Here is a 14330-nt window from a genome sequence, read left to right as displayed (position 1 = left end):
AGATTGTCGTCCACTCTACCAACCACCAACCAACCCAGCCGCCAGGGAACAAGACCAGACGATGGCTTGCTACATTTCCCCGGTCGTCATGCTCCTGCTCGCTCCATCCACATCCATGCTGCATGCACTGCACAGGCCAAAGTCTCCATGATGTTCCCTGTTATCTGAAAACGTCCCTACCAAAAGACCGGACCCGCCGCCCCTCAGCATTGGCCCTTGAGTCACCTGCTCCATCTGTCACTAGAACCTTGAGCCAGGCCAAGCCCAGCAACCCGTTGTACTTAAGCTCTCGCCTTCACACCTTCAGCCGAGTCTCGTGGCTTTGTTCTCTTCCTCTTTCCCATCTTAAGCCGAACATCGCCCCTCCTTCTTCTATTTTACACATCCATCTGCCTAGGTGGTCCTACGGTTCGTGCTACTCGTCACCTCGCTTAGCCATCCCTCCCGCTCCTCCGTCCGAGATATCCAAGACATATCTCGCTCCCATCGCCGCACTCGCACACCACCACCTCGAACAGACCTAAAAGGCACCCCAATGGCTCCCGGCACCATCTCCCCCGGCCTCCACCATGGCAACCAGGACGTCGACCTGACTTCTTCTGCCATTGAGCACAAGCTCGAGGCCCTCCCCAATGGCAAGGGCACGAACGGTGACGCCAACGGCAAACCCGCGTACCAGGAACTTGACGCCTCCAAGCTCATCTACAACCGTACTAAGAACCCCCGTCAAGTCCCCGATCTGGCCAGCGCCAATGCCGGCTCCGAGACTATCGCCACCGACCACATGGTCGCCGCCACCTGGAAGGCCGGCGCCGGCTGGTCCGCCCCGGAGCTCAAGCCCTACGGCCCCATTTCTCTCATGCCCACCGCCTCCGTCTTGCACTACGCCACCGAGTGCTTCGAGGGTCTCAAGGTCTTCCGCGGCTTCGACGGTGCTCTCCGTCTCTTCCGCCCCGACCGCAACTGCGAGCGCATGCTCATGTCCTCCACCCGTATCGCTCTGCCTGGCTTCCCTCCCGCCGAACTCGAGAAGCTCATCATCGCTCTGATGGCCGTCGACGGCCCCAAGTGGCTCCCCCGCGACCGCCCCGGCTCCTTCCTCTACCTCCGCCCCACCATGATTGGGACTCAGCCCCAGCTCGGCGTCCAGGCCCCTTCCGAGGCCATGCTCTACATCATCTGCACTTTCATGCCCGTCATGGACTCCCCCGTCGGCGGCATGAAGCTCCACACGAGCCCCGAGGACATGGTCCGCGCCTGGGTCGGTGGTTTCGGTTATGCCAAGGTCGGTGCCAACTACGGCCCCTCTCTCCTCGCCACCGCCGAGGCCCGCAGCCGTGGTTTCGGCCAGATCCTCTGGCTGTACGGACAGGAGCAGTACTGCACCGAGGCCGGCGCCAGCAACTTCTTCGTCGTGTGGAAGAACAAGGAGACCGGCAAGACGGAGGTTATCACCGCCCCCCTCGACGACCGGTTGATTCTGGACGGCGTCACCCGACGCAGTGTCTTGCAACTTATCCGCGAGCGTCTCACCGATGATGTCGAGGTTGTTGAGAGGAGATACACCATCAATGAGGTCATTGAGGCCTACGAAGAGGGCCGCATTGTCGAGTCTTTCGCAGCTGGCACTGCTGTAAGTCGTCACGTCCTCTTCTTTCTTTTTTCATTTCTCAATGGCTGACTAACTTGGGAATAGTTCTTCGTTTGCCCCATCTCCATCATCCACCACCGGGGCAAGGATGTCAGCTTGAGCATGGGCAGTGACGGCCAAGGCGGCAAGTACACGCTCCAAATCAAGCAGTGGATGAAGGACATTATGTACGGCGGCGAGCAGCACGAGTGGGGCGTCGTCGTCCAAGAGGAACTCTAGATTTTTCTCTGCTTCCTGCACGAAAAATAAAAAGAGAAAGATCGGAGAGGTGAAAGAAACGAAGAGACGGCGAATGGGAGATATACACACATACGTGCCTCGAACTGAGGCTGGTCGGTCAAACAGACACGAAAACAACAAAAGTCATAGCTGGGGCGTTGGATGGCATTCTGTTTCCCAAAACGGTGGGTTCTTGAACTGGGGGTTTTTTCTATACAAAAAAGACGTGGTGCATTTGGCATGATATACTTGGACATTTTACCTCAGCATCAGCAATTCACATTATTTAATATGCATCGAGGGGAAACCCGGAGAGGTCTTGGATCTCGTGGCAAAGGCCGAAAATAGCACGGCTCAGAGAAGAAGTCTTGAAGCCAACATTTGCAGTAATACTGGTCCCGATGTATGCCGTACATTGTCTCGGGGCGTCTGAAGACTTGTCGTCGGCGACCCTACGACGCAACTTTTCAGCCACCTGATGTTACGTCGCCCCGATATCCAAGTCAAGTCGTAGCTTTTACTCGACTGGTCTATTCGAATAGCCGGCTTCGTATTCCCTCAAGTTCTGGATTGTTTGTCGTCACATGGATACGCCGGTATCCCAACCCATTTTTGCATGTATCTGGATGCTTCACGGACCTAGTCCTTCCGTCAGGTGAACTGCTGCATGGAGCAACCCAGCGGGAGCTGCCGCCCTGCCGCAGTATGGTCGCCGTGCTTCACATCAGCTCCCAGGTCTCCCGTGTCGCCCATCGTCCCCTCGAGCGTCTAGGCGCCTGAAGACGTCCTCCTCACAGCTCACCCTTGCCGTCTGAGGTACTCTGCGATGGCATTCACGGCTGTCCTCGCAACGGGTGCCTGTACTCTTTGATCCGGTGGAAGGGTTGCGGATGGGTTGTCTAGGCGAACAGAAACGGGAGGAGCTTCTTCAATGGCAGATACTAGGTCTCATTACAGCCTGATCAGTCAATGGTGAGGGTTGTGCACTTTGGTGCCGGTGCCGGCGCGTCGATTTCTTAGAGACATATAGGGTCACTATGAGCATGTAAACTCTTACGTAGGTATATCAATGGGGTAAACTTAATCGTTCGCTGTTATGGTTTTGGAGATGTAGTCCATTGACGGCAGCCAGGGATATATCCAAAATGGCCAGGTGGTGTTCTGCATGTTCATTGCTACGACTCAGGGTGGCAGGATCGGGGCCAACGATTATTGACAAGAGGCGAAGAAAGGCTTATTGCTATGAAAGTAGAGATACGAAGGAAATATCCTGTATAGGTAAGTGATGCGAGTAATGAGTGAAACGCCACGCGATATGACACATGACAATCCACCTAATGGGTGCTGTATGAAGCTATCGTGACATTTTGAAGACTGCACTATCCTGCACCTCGCGGCCCCCACCCCCCGGGTCTGAGAGAGAGGTTGTTACACAAGGATTCCGTTAAAAGCGGAGTGCGTGATACACCATTATCCGGTGAATTTTCTTTCAGCAAAAAGAAATAACAAAAATTCTATTAGTCTATACGTGCCAGCACGGTAACAACGAATTAATGCATTTAGCTCCGCACCAAAAGCTCCATCTGAGTACGCAAATTGACCGCACCTCATGTATTACAGGGCCACCAGCCATCTACCCCCTTGGTGACAAAACCATGACTAGTTGACGGGTTGTTATAATTAATTATAAAAGAAAAATAGTGAAGACGAGTTTTTACAGCGGATATCTGACGGCTGCGGCATTAAATAACAACGGATAACAGATTTGAGAAGAACCTCAATGAGGCTTTAGAACGCACAATCGACTGCCTAGCTTTTGAGCTCTTCTAGACACCGTGATTTGAATTCGCGCTTTGCTGCCATACCATCAATATGTTCTATGTAAAGGGTCTGCACCCCGGGTCAAGGGCAGCTGGCATTTCGAAATCATATCGAGGCAGAACTCGAACCAGAATCTTACACGCCTATATCGCTTTGAATCAAACTATTGCCACGCATATGCAGTTCGTGGTGATCAGGTTGGCGTTCGCACTCAAGCTCAATACCCTGCCAAGCTTCGTGCGGTGCCGTTGAAACCCGCTTTGCCCTGCAAGACGTGAAGACGTGCCTGCGTCGACTTGGATTTCTTGTTGGGAGACCAACAGATTGTCAATGCAACGAAGTTTCTATCAAGCCACCGACGGGCCCATTGTCCAATTGGAGCGCCGACTTGGCGTCTTAGGCGGGTAGCCGCATGTAGGTAGGACAATGGCAGAGCCGGCCTTGGTTACTAGTCATTATGAGTCATCCTGAATCATCTGGATTTACCCCGCGTAAAGTGTTGCGAAGTTGTATAAGAGTGAATACGGTAGCTAGAAGCTATATAGGCTATAAGTAGTAAAATCACTTGACATAGTACCATTGTTCAATCACGCCATTCCTTCTCATAAGGCGCAATACCAATCCTATCTTACGAGAACAGCCAATCATCATGCCGACTACACCAACCCCGTCCAGCCCTATCGTCTTTTACGACATCGCCCAACGGCCACCCGTGGAGAAAACGTGCTGCGCGCCAAACCCCTGGAAGACCAGGCTGGCTCTCAACTTCAAGGGTCTCCCATACTCCACCTCGTGGGTCCCCTTGCCCGACATATCCAAAGTCCGCCGTAGCCTCAAGGTCTCGCCCTGCCGTAAATTCGCCGATGGCTCCGACTTCTTCACGCTGCCCATCATCGAGGACCCCGCCACCGGCTCGCTGGTCGGCGACTCGTTCGACATCGCGGTCTACCTGAACGAGACGTACCCGGACTCGGGCGCGGGCGACCTGTTCCCCCCGCAGGCGCTCGACTACACCTACGAGCACGACGGCATCCTCGTGCCGTTGTCCTCGTGCCGCGACAGTGCGTTCCCCGAGTACGCCCGGTTCAACATGAACGTCGACGCGGCCTTCTCGATGCACGTGCAGCTCACGGTCGACGGGTTCCCGTTCGACCCCGCCACCGCCGAGACCACCAAGGCCGAGTTCGTCCGGCGCGCGGGCGTCTCGAGCTTCGAGGACTTCGCCTTGGTTGGCGAGCGGCGGGAGCAGATGAAGGACTCGCTCCGGGACACGCTGGGCGGCCTGGCGAAGCTGTTCCTGAGAGACCCTGGCGGGCCGTTCCTCCTTGGGACCAGAGCAAGCTACGCCGACTTGATCGTCGGCGCGTGGCTGCGGATGATGCGCGCGACTCTGCCGGAGAGCGAATGGGAGGAGGTCCGGACTTGGCATACGGGTCTTTTTGGGCAGCTGCACGACGCGTTAGAGGCGTATGCGAAGGTGAAATAGGGCTGGTGAGCCGACATATCTTAGGTGGGAGGCGGGCGGGGGGGGCATGTAAGAATCCTGGTAGATGGAAGGGTCTTGAGGGGCCGAAAGACAGCGTTGTGGCGTTTTTCTTTTGCTACTTTTGGTGCTCTAAAAAAAAGGAACATTGAGCCTGGCTTTTCATTAGGATACACGGAGTAACGATAATAACGAAGCAAACCGAACGAGCGGAAGAGCCAAACAGTGGTAGGCAATGTACTGGATGATCCGGCTTCGTGTTAGCAAAGGCTACTGGTAGCTTGTTGTCAGGTAATACCATGTGTCATCAAGCAAATATCTTGTCCTCACGCGGTCTATGCAATCAATTTTGATCTAGGACTTCATCCGCTGGCAAACTATGCTATCCTGGGCTCTTTCTAAGCTCAGAGCTAACATCATGCGTGCTATTCCTCCCCTTTTGAGAGGTAACTTCGAACGTCTTACCGAATGAGGAATATTGGTATACACAGTGGGTAGCGGAAATGATATCTGGCGCCAAATATACGTACAGAATATAGCATAACGCAGAGGCAAAGAGACCATATCATGTAGATAGTACTTTACGGACAGGGACATGTCAAGGGCCACGCTGTGGCTAAATGGGACTCTTGGCATTGTGCTGGCGTACAGTCCAGTGCCGCCGTTTTTGACAATAGTCAGGCTGTTGTTCTGTTTCGTGTTTAGTCAAGAATTTGGCTATTGCGTGGTTTGAATGCCGGGTATGTGCCGGTTGACTTACGTTTTCCCGGCTAGCGACAACCTACGGACAATTTTGACCAGAAAGTCTAGGCGGAACAGAGCTCTTGGTGCTTCTTGGCTGGTGCAGCCACGAGAGATATCTACAATACCCAGCCGCATCTTGGTGAAAAAAACACTGTGCACGCGGGTATAGGTATATGACTTTGGGTTCTTGGTTTCCTCAAGTCCGTGAAGGTAATGGATATCCGGACGGCTGCTGAAACGCCTCAAACGACGTGAGTGAATCATGCCTACCATATAAGACGTATTGTAACAAATCAGAGATATCGCTTTCGTTTCAAGGCACCGTGAACTCTGTATCCAACCCTATAGAAGGCACCCGGGTATCACTCCTAAACCTCGAAATTGGTATACACTCTCGCCTCCCATCCGCCGAGCACGGGAGCAACCCCCTTGACCAGCTCCCCGCCCTCTCTGGTGCCGACCAGCAACCTCACCTCGCTCGCCTCGCAGCCAAGCAACGCCGGCACGTCGCCCGCGCTCTCCTCGCCCTTGGAGAAGTTCATCACGACAAGCGCCCTCCTCGTCGTCCTCCTCCTACTCTGCACGGCCCCTGTCCCGCTCACCAGCGCCGGACTCTCTTTGAGGATGACCCACGTCCGCTCGTTCTCCGGGTCCATCAGCCGGTGCGCGCCGTGGATGAAGACGTCGCGGTACCGCTTCCGCAGCCGCAGCAGCTTCTTGTAAAACTCGAGGACCGAGTCCGGGTCGCCGCGTTGCTTGGCGGCGTTGATGGCCTCGTAGTCGTCGTGCACCCGCATCCACGGCGTCGCGCCCTCCCCGGCGAAGCCGGCGTTCGGGCCGGCGTCCCACTGGAACGGGATCCTCGGGTGGTCCCTCGCGAGGATCCGCAGCCCGCGCATCGTCTTCTCGACCCGCCTGCGGTCGCCGGACGCGACGGCCTCGGAGTAAAAGTTGCCGCTCTCGATGTCCTTGTACTCCTCGATGCCCCAGCCGGCCGGCATATTCGTCATGCCGATCTCCTGCCCCTGGTACAGGAAGAGCGTGCCGGACATGGTCGCCTGCCACAGCGCGATGGTCCTGGCCGAGGCCCGCCACAGCGCGGGCGTGGAGTCGTCGCCGAACCGCGACACGGCGCGGCCGTTGTCGTGGTTCTCGCAGAAGGCCGTCGCCCACGCGTCGGTGCCCTCGAAGAAGGACTGCCACGTCGCGGTGTACCGCTTGAGCGTCGACAGGGGGAAGGGCTGGTAGATGTACTTGCCGCCGAAGCCGTTGCCGTTGCCGAGGCGGATGACGGAGAACTCGAACACCATGTCGAGCTCCCCGGCGGCGGCCGAGACGTAGGGGATAACCTGCGACGGGTGCGGTGTCAGGGACAGCTCGCCGACGGAGACGGCGTTGTAGGGCGCGAGGGCCTTGCGGTTCATCTCCCGGATGAACTCGTGGATGCGCGGACCGTTGCACCACATCTCGGGTGCGGGCTGGTGCGGTGATGCGGGGTCGGTGACGGGCGCGTCGACGAAGTCGGTCCGTTTGGAATACTTGTTGACGGTGTCGATGCGGAACCCGTCAACGCCGCGGTCCAGCCAGAACCGCATTGCGTCCTCGTAGATGGCCTCGCGACAGGCGTCGTTATCCCAGTTCAGGTCGGGCTGGTCGGGTGCGTACAGGTGCAGGTAGTATTCCTGCGAGTGCTCGTCCCACGTCCACGTCGGCCCCGCAAAGTAGCCGCGCCAGTTGGTCGGCGGGTGACGCACGCCGTTGTCGTCGTAGCGTGCGGGCTTCCAGATGTACCAGTTGCGTTTGGGGTCGTCCCTGGACGAGCGGGACTGCTTGAACCAGTCGTGCTCAACAGAGGTGTGGTTGACGACGAGGTCGAGGATCACCTTCATGCCGCGGCGGTGGCACTCCTCCAGCAAGGTGTCGACGTCGTCGACGGTACCATAGGGGGCGTATATTTTCTGGTAGTCGGAGACGTCGTAGCCCATGTCGGCCTGGGGGCTATCGAAGATGGGGGAGACCCAGACGACGTCGACGCCGAGCTCGTGGAGGTAGTCGACCTTGCTGATGAGACCGGGCAGGTCGCCCCAACCGTCACCGTCCGAGTCCTTGAAACTGGCAGGGTAAACTTGATAAAAGGTTGCGTCCTTCCACCAGGGCTGCTTGCCCACCCAGCGGTTCTCATTGTCCCAGACGGGGGGTCCCATGGTGACGGAGGTGTGCTGCCGGGAGATCTAAAGTTCCTCTTCCCCTCTCACTCTCGCTCGCTGTTTTGGTAGTTGTAATGGTGGTGGCTTGGTCAAATGGGGCGGGGGATGGGAGAGCCGTCAACATGGACGGAGCACGGGGTGGCACAGGAAAATCAAGAAAGGAAAGGCTAAGTCGAGCATCCGGAGTCAAGGGTCAGAGTCCAAACGCGCCGGGACCGATTCACATTTTGATTGTGCGGCGGATGGGCTGCTCGGGAATCTGGGAAGGGTCGTGATTAGCGGCTGGTGCAGAATTCGGCGTGACAACATGACTTGCAGACGGAGGGGAACTCGTCACACACTCACACTCCCGGCCCTTTTCCCGGGGTGATTCTATCAAAATGCAACCAATGTCGCCCGCTCCACGGCAACAATCTTTACGCTTATCTGAATTCACGCATCATCCAACTCCACCTTCGTATGGAGTTATGCATCGTTCCGTCATGTCCCCCGTCGTCGTATCGAGGTGGAGAGTCCGATGAGATAGAGAACAGAAAGAAACCCCCCGCATTTTGCTCTCTAATTGCTGAGTAGTTTGTCGGGTTGTGTGGGTGGTTTTCCCCTCCCGCCCCCTTCCCCTCCCTCGGACTCTCCACGCCGTCTTGCCTTCATGCGGAAGAAGTGGTGGGCTTCGCAGGTGAAGAAGCGGAGATGTGCGGTGCCGTCTTCTTGGCTCTCGGCTGCTTTCTTCCTTCTTGACTTTTGCTTTCCTCTTTCTGCAGTGCAATGTTGCTATAATATGGAGCCAAGACCAAAATAGACTCCACAGCAATAAACACCTTTGATAGCGGAGATCAGGCCGTCATGCAAGTCATTGAGTTAAGAATGGACAAAAGGCGGAGGCTCCGCCTCCCCTGCTGGATCGAAGAAGATCAGAAGACAAATCGACTCGGGACACGGAGCTGCTCCGCTAGACTCCGCACCTCCCGCCGACATCCATGCTTCCCGGAGGACCCGCCCACTTCACGCCCGCCGACCAACCAGACTCGGCCCACATCGGCGATAGACAGAAGAACAAGAAAAGAAAAAGAGAATAAGTGGCGATGGGTTCGGGGTCACGAGTGTGGGGGACCAATTGAAATCGGTAGGGGCCTGTGGGAACTGGTTGGTGTAGTGTAGTGGTCTTGGATCCGGAGAAAAGCTGAACGGATAGCTGCACCCGTCGTCTCCCTGGCTATGATGGGAATAGCGTCATGCTTGTCACCCGTCATTTGCGGAATCTCCTTTTGGCACCTCGTGCGAGATCCAATCGTGCTATACACTAAGCTAATAAGTAAGCTTACCCCCGCCAGAAACCCTCCTCCGCTTCTCCACAGAAATCTTCCCCGTGGGAGTTAAGGAAAGCCACTTGATTCGACAGCAGGCACCTGCAACTTTTGCTTCGTCAGGCCATTTGAAGGGGGTTAGATAATGGATGCTGGGCTCCAAAAGCTCGCCACGTGCTTCTCTTGGTGGTTACACACGCAACTGTCTACTACCTGACTGGGAGCCCAACACGATGCTTACGCTGGCTGCCGTCTTATCTCCTGCTGGGTATGCTACACATAGAAACTCACGCCAATCCCATCCTGTCCCATTCTATCCCGGCCTGGCTTGACCTTGTTGTGTTCCCGTCAGAGGAGCTTGCGGACAGCATGCACGTTTCAAGCCTTGGCGCTTCTCCTGTTGCTCTTAGCACTGCAGTCTAGGTATTTCTATTATTATTTTATCATTTTATTATTACCAGTTTCTTTCTCTCCCTCGCTCATTGCTACTATATCTACGACCCCGTTGCCCCCCCCCCCCCCCCCCCCCGAACTGCCAAGTCTCACCCGTTACCCGGAGGAGACCATCGACGGGGGTATATAACGACGCGAATGCCCTCCTCTTCCCCACGGCTTCTTGCTCGTCCCAGGCGAAAGGATCCTGCACATTCCCTGGGCCCTGTCTCTTTTACCCTCCCCCGCCCTCACATAAGAACATAGCACCACCGCGGTCTCAGTCAGACTACCCATGTACGACACGAAGACCCCCGTGTCCACCCGCGGGGACAAGGAGACGGGCATCCACCACCACCACCACCACGCGGACGACACCACCGTAGAAGGCGCCGCGGCGGTGGCGGTGGTGGAGGGCCGCCGCCGACGTCCCGAGGACCTCGCCGCCGATGCCGCCCGGGCCGAGCACCAGATGACGCTTCTCGAGGCCGTCCGGACCTACCCCAAGGCCATCGGCTGGTCCGTCCTGCTCTCCTCGACCCTCGTCATGGAAGGCTACGACCTCGCCCTACTGGGCAACCTGTACTCCTCGGCCGTCTTCAACGACAAGTACGGCGCCTGGAGCGAGGCGCAGGGCCGCCGCGTCGTCTCGGCCGCGTGGCAGTCCGGCCTGTCCAACGGCGCGCGCGCGGGGGAGGTCCTCGGGCTCGTCCTCGCCGGCTGGGCCGCCGACCGCTACGGCTACCGGCTCACGACCATGGGCTTCCTCGTGCTGATGATCGCCTTCATCTTCGTGCTGTTCTTCGTCCCCAACGTCCAGATCCTGGTGCTCGGGGAGGTCCTGTGCGGTGAGTCCGCCCCGTCTTGGGTTTCTGAGCTCGTAATGGCGATGAAGCCCCCTCCCTCCTTGTTTAGCTGACGGATGTTGGCTGCAGGAATCCCGTGGGGTGCTTTCCAAAGCGTCACGCCGGCCTACGCCTCCGAGGTCGCCCCGGTCGTCCTCAGGCCCTACCTGACCACCTTTATCAACATGTGCTGGGTACGTTTTTTTCTCACAAAACCATGACGGAGAACCCGGGAGGGTCTCACGTAGATGTATCGACGAGTCTGACAAAGAAGCCCAGGTTATTGGTCAATTCTTCTCGGCCGCAGTCAACAAGGGCTCGTACCACCACAAAGACGAGTGGGCCTACAGGATCCCTTTTGGAGTGCAATGGGTCTGGCCCGTCCCCATCCTCATCGGCCTCTTCTTCGCCCCCGAGTAAGACCCTCACCCCCCACCCCTGAATCCTTGACCTCGTGAACCTCCGCCCAAACGGTCTCGGATTCGAACCCCCCTCCCCCAGGTGTGCTAAACCACGACAGGTCCCCCTGGTGGTACGTCCGGCATAACGACAAGGCCGCTGCCAAGCGCGCCCTCCTCCGCCTCACGTCGCGCAACCAGCCCAAATTCAACCCGGACGAGACCATCGCCATGATCGAGCACACAGACGAGATGGAGAGGCGCGCCAGGGAGGGCGTCACGTACCGAGACTGCTTCCGCGGCGTCAACCTGCGCCGCACCGAGATCGTCGTCGGAGTCTGGATCGTCCAGACGCTCGGCGGCCAGAACCTCATGGGCTACTTCGCCTACTTCCTCACCCAGGCCGGCATGGACCCCGGCAACTCCTTCAGCCTGTCCATGGGGCAGTACGCCCTCGGCATGGCCGGCACCGCCGGCTCCTGGTTCCTCATGCACCGCGTCGGCCGCCGCACCATCCACTTCTCCGGCCTGTGCGCCCAGTGCGCCCTGCTGCTCGTCGTCGGCGGCCTCTCCTTCTCCGGCGCCAACGCCTCCGTCTGGGCCATCGGCGCCGTGCTCGTCCTCTTCACCTTCGTCTACGACTTCACCGTCGGGCCCGTCACCTACTCCCTCGTCTCGGAACTGTCGTCGACCCGCCTTAAGAACAAGACCATCGTCCTCGCCCGCGCCGCCTACAACGCCAGCAACATCTTTGTCAACGTCATGACCAACTACCAGCTCTCCTCGACCGCCTGGGACTGGGGCGCCCGCACCGCGCTGTTCTGGGCCGGCACCTGCCTGCTGTCGTCCGTCTGGGCCTACTTCCGCGTGCCCGAGCCCAAGGGACGTACGTACGCCGAGCTGGACCTGCTCTTCGAGCACGGCGTCTCGGCCAGGAAGTTCGCCGGGACCAAGGTTGACCCGTACTCGCCGGAGCTCGGCGGCGAAGAGAAGTTGACCGAGGAGCACTGACAGTGTTTTGTATTTATGCGCCCTCAGGAAAAGGGGGGAAGGGGGCTTATGTGACCAGTCGGATACCGGTGAAATAAAAAACAAAGGAAAAAGGAAAAGGAACATTGGAAGTCATTATCCCACTAGATATGGTACCAGCGTAAAATCGCATCATTTATGCTTATCGAACAACCACGGCCTCGGTTCCAAGATCTTTTTGGAGTTCGCTGTTGCTTTCTTCTAGTTCTCCCATCTTTTGATTTGTATTGCCTCCCGTGCTGATGATCAGCGTTCATGTAGGGTGGCGTGGCGGCCCCTCGCCGACGATGGCCATGCTCGGGACGGCCTGCTGTATGTGCTTGTTCAGGAGGTCGTCGTAAATAGAGTTGCCGCCCGGCAGCCGCGTGATGAGGCGCCGCATGTAGTCGAGGTCCTCGCCCGGGCCGGCGGCGCCGACGCTACCGTGCGGGCTCGACGGCGTGATGGGCACGCGGGCGAGGACGTCGACGGCGGCCGAGGCGATGTCGAAGAGCTTCTCGGTGAGCCCGACGCCGTGGACCCTGATGCTGTCGACGGGCAGGTCCCGCGTCGACAGGACGAGGTCTTTGGCGACCTCGAGCGGGTAGTGGTAAGTCATGCTCGCGTGGGCCGACTCCTCGGCCAGGTAGCCGAAGCGCAGGCGGAGCTGCCACAGGATGATACGCAGCCACAGCTGCGTCACGCGCAGGTTTGCCTTCTGCGTGTCCTTGAGGTCCGAGGTCGACCGCAGCGCCGCGTTGACGGCCGTCTCGACGTGCGTCAGCGCCGCGTTGGACGGCGGCGTCGCCACCTTTTCCTGGTTCAGCAGCGCGATGAAGGACGTGTCGAGCGGGCTAAATAGCGCCGCCAGGCTCCAGAAGCCGGACAGCGCCGGGTCGTCGTCGTCGTCGTCGTCCATAGCCGGCGACTCGGCCGTGATCTGCAGCGTCACGGGCCGCCGGTACCGGATTCCGTGCGACCGTTCCGACACGAGGAGCACCCAGAACAGCCGGTCGGCCAGCCTACGCGGTGCGGCCTCGGTGTTGAGCCGCAGCAGCAAGAATAGCGTCGTGGCCTCCCTCAGGAACAGGAAGGCCTGGCTGTGGTGGATGGGAGAGTAGGAGGCTCCCGTGGCGGGCGATGTCGACATCCTTCGCAGCTCGGGTTCGAGCGGCGTGCAAAGTTGCGGTGGACCGCGAGGGCCTCCTCGAACAGCATGCGGCCGTGCATCGCGTTCTTCTCCGGGATCAGCCCTTGCTGCCACAGGCTCTCGGGCTCCTCGACCTGGAGCAGAACCAGGGCGCAGAGGGCGGTCAGGAGGCAGTGGGCCTCGATGCCGGGCTCGGAGGGACCCGCGATGACCTTGAGGTGGGCGACGTAGTCGGGCGTCAAGATGGGGGTGGTGGGGTTCAGACGGTCGAAGAAGCGATCGACGCAGTAGTCCATGACGCGCACGGGGAGGAGGTCAGCGATGCGCTGGACGGCCTCGCGCGGCACGTAGCCGAAGGCCTGGGAGCCGTCCGACACCCAGGCGAGAGGGACGGGCCCGGGCAGGCCGAGGCAATGGTCGCCCAGGCCGGCGTCGACGCAGCGCTTGCACGGGCGGTACTCGTTGCATGCGCGGCGGAGGCTCTTGCACCGGGCGCAAGCGCGCGAGACCTGCGCCCGCTTGGGCCGCGACCCGGAGGAGGAGGACAACGACGGGTTGCCGCTGTGGCCCGGGTCGTGGGCATAGCCGTGGCCGTAGCCGGCGCCGGCGCCGGAGTCCTGTGCGTCCTCGCTGAGTCCGTGCCGCTTACCAAGTTGTGAGCTGCTGGCCGGGGATATTGAGGAAGGACTAGCCACGGGGGAAGACACCATCATCTGTATCATTTCGAAGCCTCATGGTTCCAGTCGTGGTTGAAGAGGGGAAGGGTCGTCGGGAATGAAGGACGAAGTGTCGCCTCTTTTTCTTTTAGTTTTTATTTATTGTTTTGGTAACATGTTGCATTGGTGAGAGGTCTGGGTCACGAAATCAGGTTGGAGTGAACCCTGAATCCTTAGCCGCCCCCGGGAAAGGCGGAAAGATGTCAGCCCGGGGAAACTAACAGCTTCTGGCATTCTTTAATGAGTCACGTGTTACCCCGCCTAACCGCCCTGGTCTAGGGTGACAAGAGAGGGAAGGCTCGGTTACTAGGGAACGTGGAGTATCCGTAGATAACTCGTCATTGGGCAAGCA

General features: G+C 58.4%; 5 protein-coding genes across 5 annotated transcripts; 3 read left to right on the top strand and 2 right to left on the bottom strand.

Annotated features, from left to right (window-relative positions):
• Positions 1–535: 535 nt before the first annotated feature.
• GLRG_06580 (branched-chain amino acid aminotransferase) lies at positions 536–1870 on the top strand (the record flags this gene model as incomplete). The annotated part of the gene is made up of 2 exons (XM_008097265.1): positions 536–1633; positions 1697–1870. 2 exons carry the CDS (start codon positions 536–538, stop codon positions 1868–1870), a joined length of 1272 nt encoding a protein of 423 aa, XP_008095456.1.
• A 2470-nt stretch (positions 1871–4340) lies between these two features.
• GLRG_06579 (uncharacterized protein) lies at positions 4341–5177 on the top strand (the record flags this gene model as incomplete). Its single annotated transcript, XM_008097264.1, has 1 exon — positions 4341–5177. The coding sequence occupies one exon, from the start codon at positions 4341–4343 to the stop codon at positions 5175–5177; it is 837 nt and encodes a 278-aa protein (XP_008095455.1).
• Positions 5178–6286: 1109 nt separating this feature from the next.
• GLRG_06578 (alpha amylase) lies at positions 6287–8122 on the bottom strand (the record flags this gene model as incomplete). The annotated part of the gene is made up of 1 exon (XM_008097263.1): positions 6287–8122. The coding sequence occupies one exon, from the start codon at positions 8120–8122 to the stop codon at positions 6287–6289; it is 1836 nt and encodes a 611-aa protein (XP_008095454.1).
• A 2034-nt stretch (positions 8123–10156) lies between these two features.
• GLRG_06577 (sugar porter family MFS transporter) lies at positions 10157–12115 on the top strand (the record flags this gene model as incomplete). Its single annotated transcript, XM_008097262.1, has 4 exons — positions 10157–10709; positions 10797–10900; positions 10986–11122; positions 11227–12115. The coding sequence occupies 4 exons, from the start codon at positions 10157–10159 to the stop codon at positions 12113–12115; spliced, it is 1683 nt and encodes a 560-aa protein (XP_008095453.1).
• Positions 12116–12386: 271 nt separating this feature from the next.
• On the bottom strand, positions 12387–13975 carry GLRG_06576 (uncharacterized protein; the record flags this gene model as incomplete). The annotated part of the gene is made up of 2 exons (XM_008097261.1): positions 12387–13263; positions 13326–13975. 2 exons carry the CDS (start codon positions 13973–13975, stop codon positions 12387–12389), a joined length of 1527 nt encoding a protein of 508 aa, XP_008095452.1.
• Positions 13976–14330: the final 355 nt, after the last annotated feature.

Source organism: Colletotrichum graminicola (genome assembly GCF_000149035.1).
Source record: "Colletotrichum graminicola M1.001 genomic scaffold supercont1.25, whole genome shotgun sequence".
Taxonomy (NCBI): domain Eukaryota; kingdom Fungi; phylum Ascomycota; class Sordariomycetes; order Glomerellales; family Glomerellaceae; genus Colletotrichum; species Colletotrichum graminicola.
Note: the sequence above shows the minus strand (reverse complement) of the source record. Positions and strands in the feature narration are given on the sequence as shown.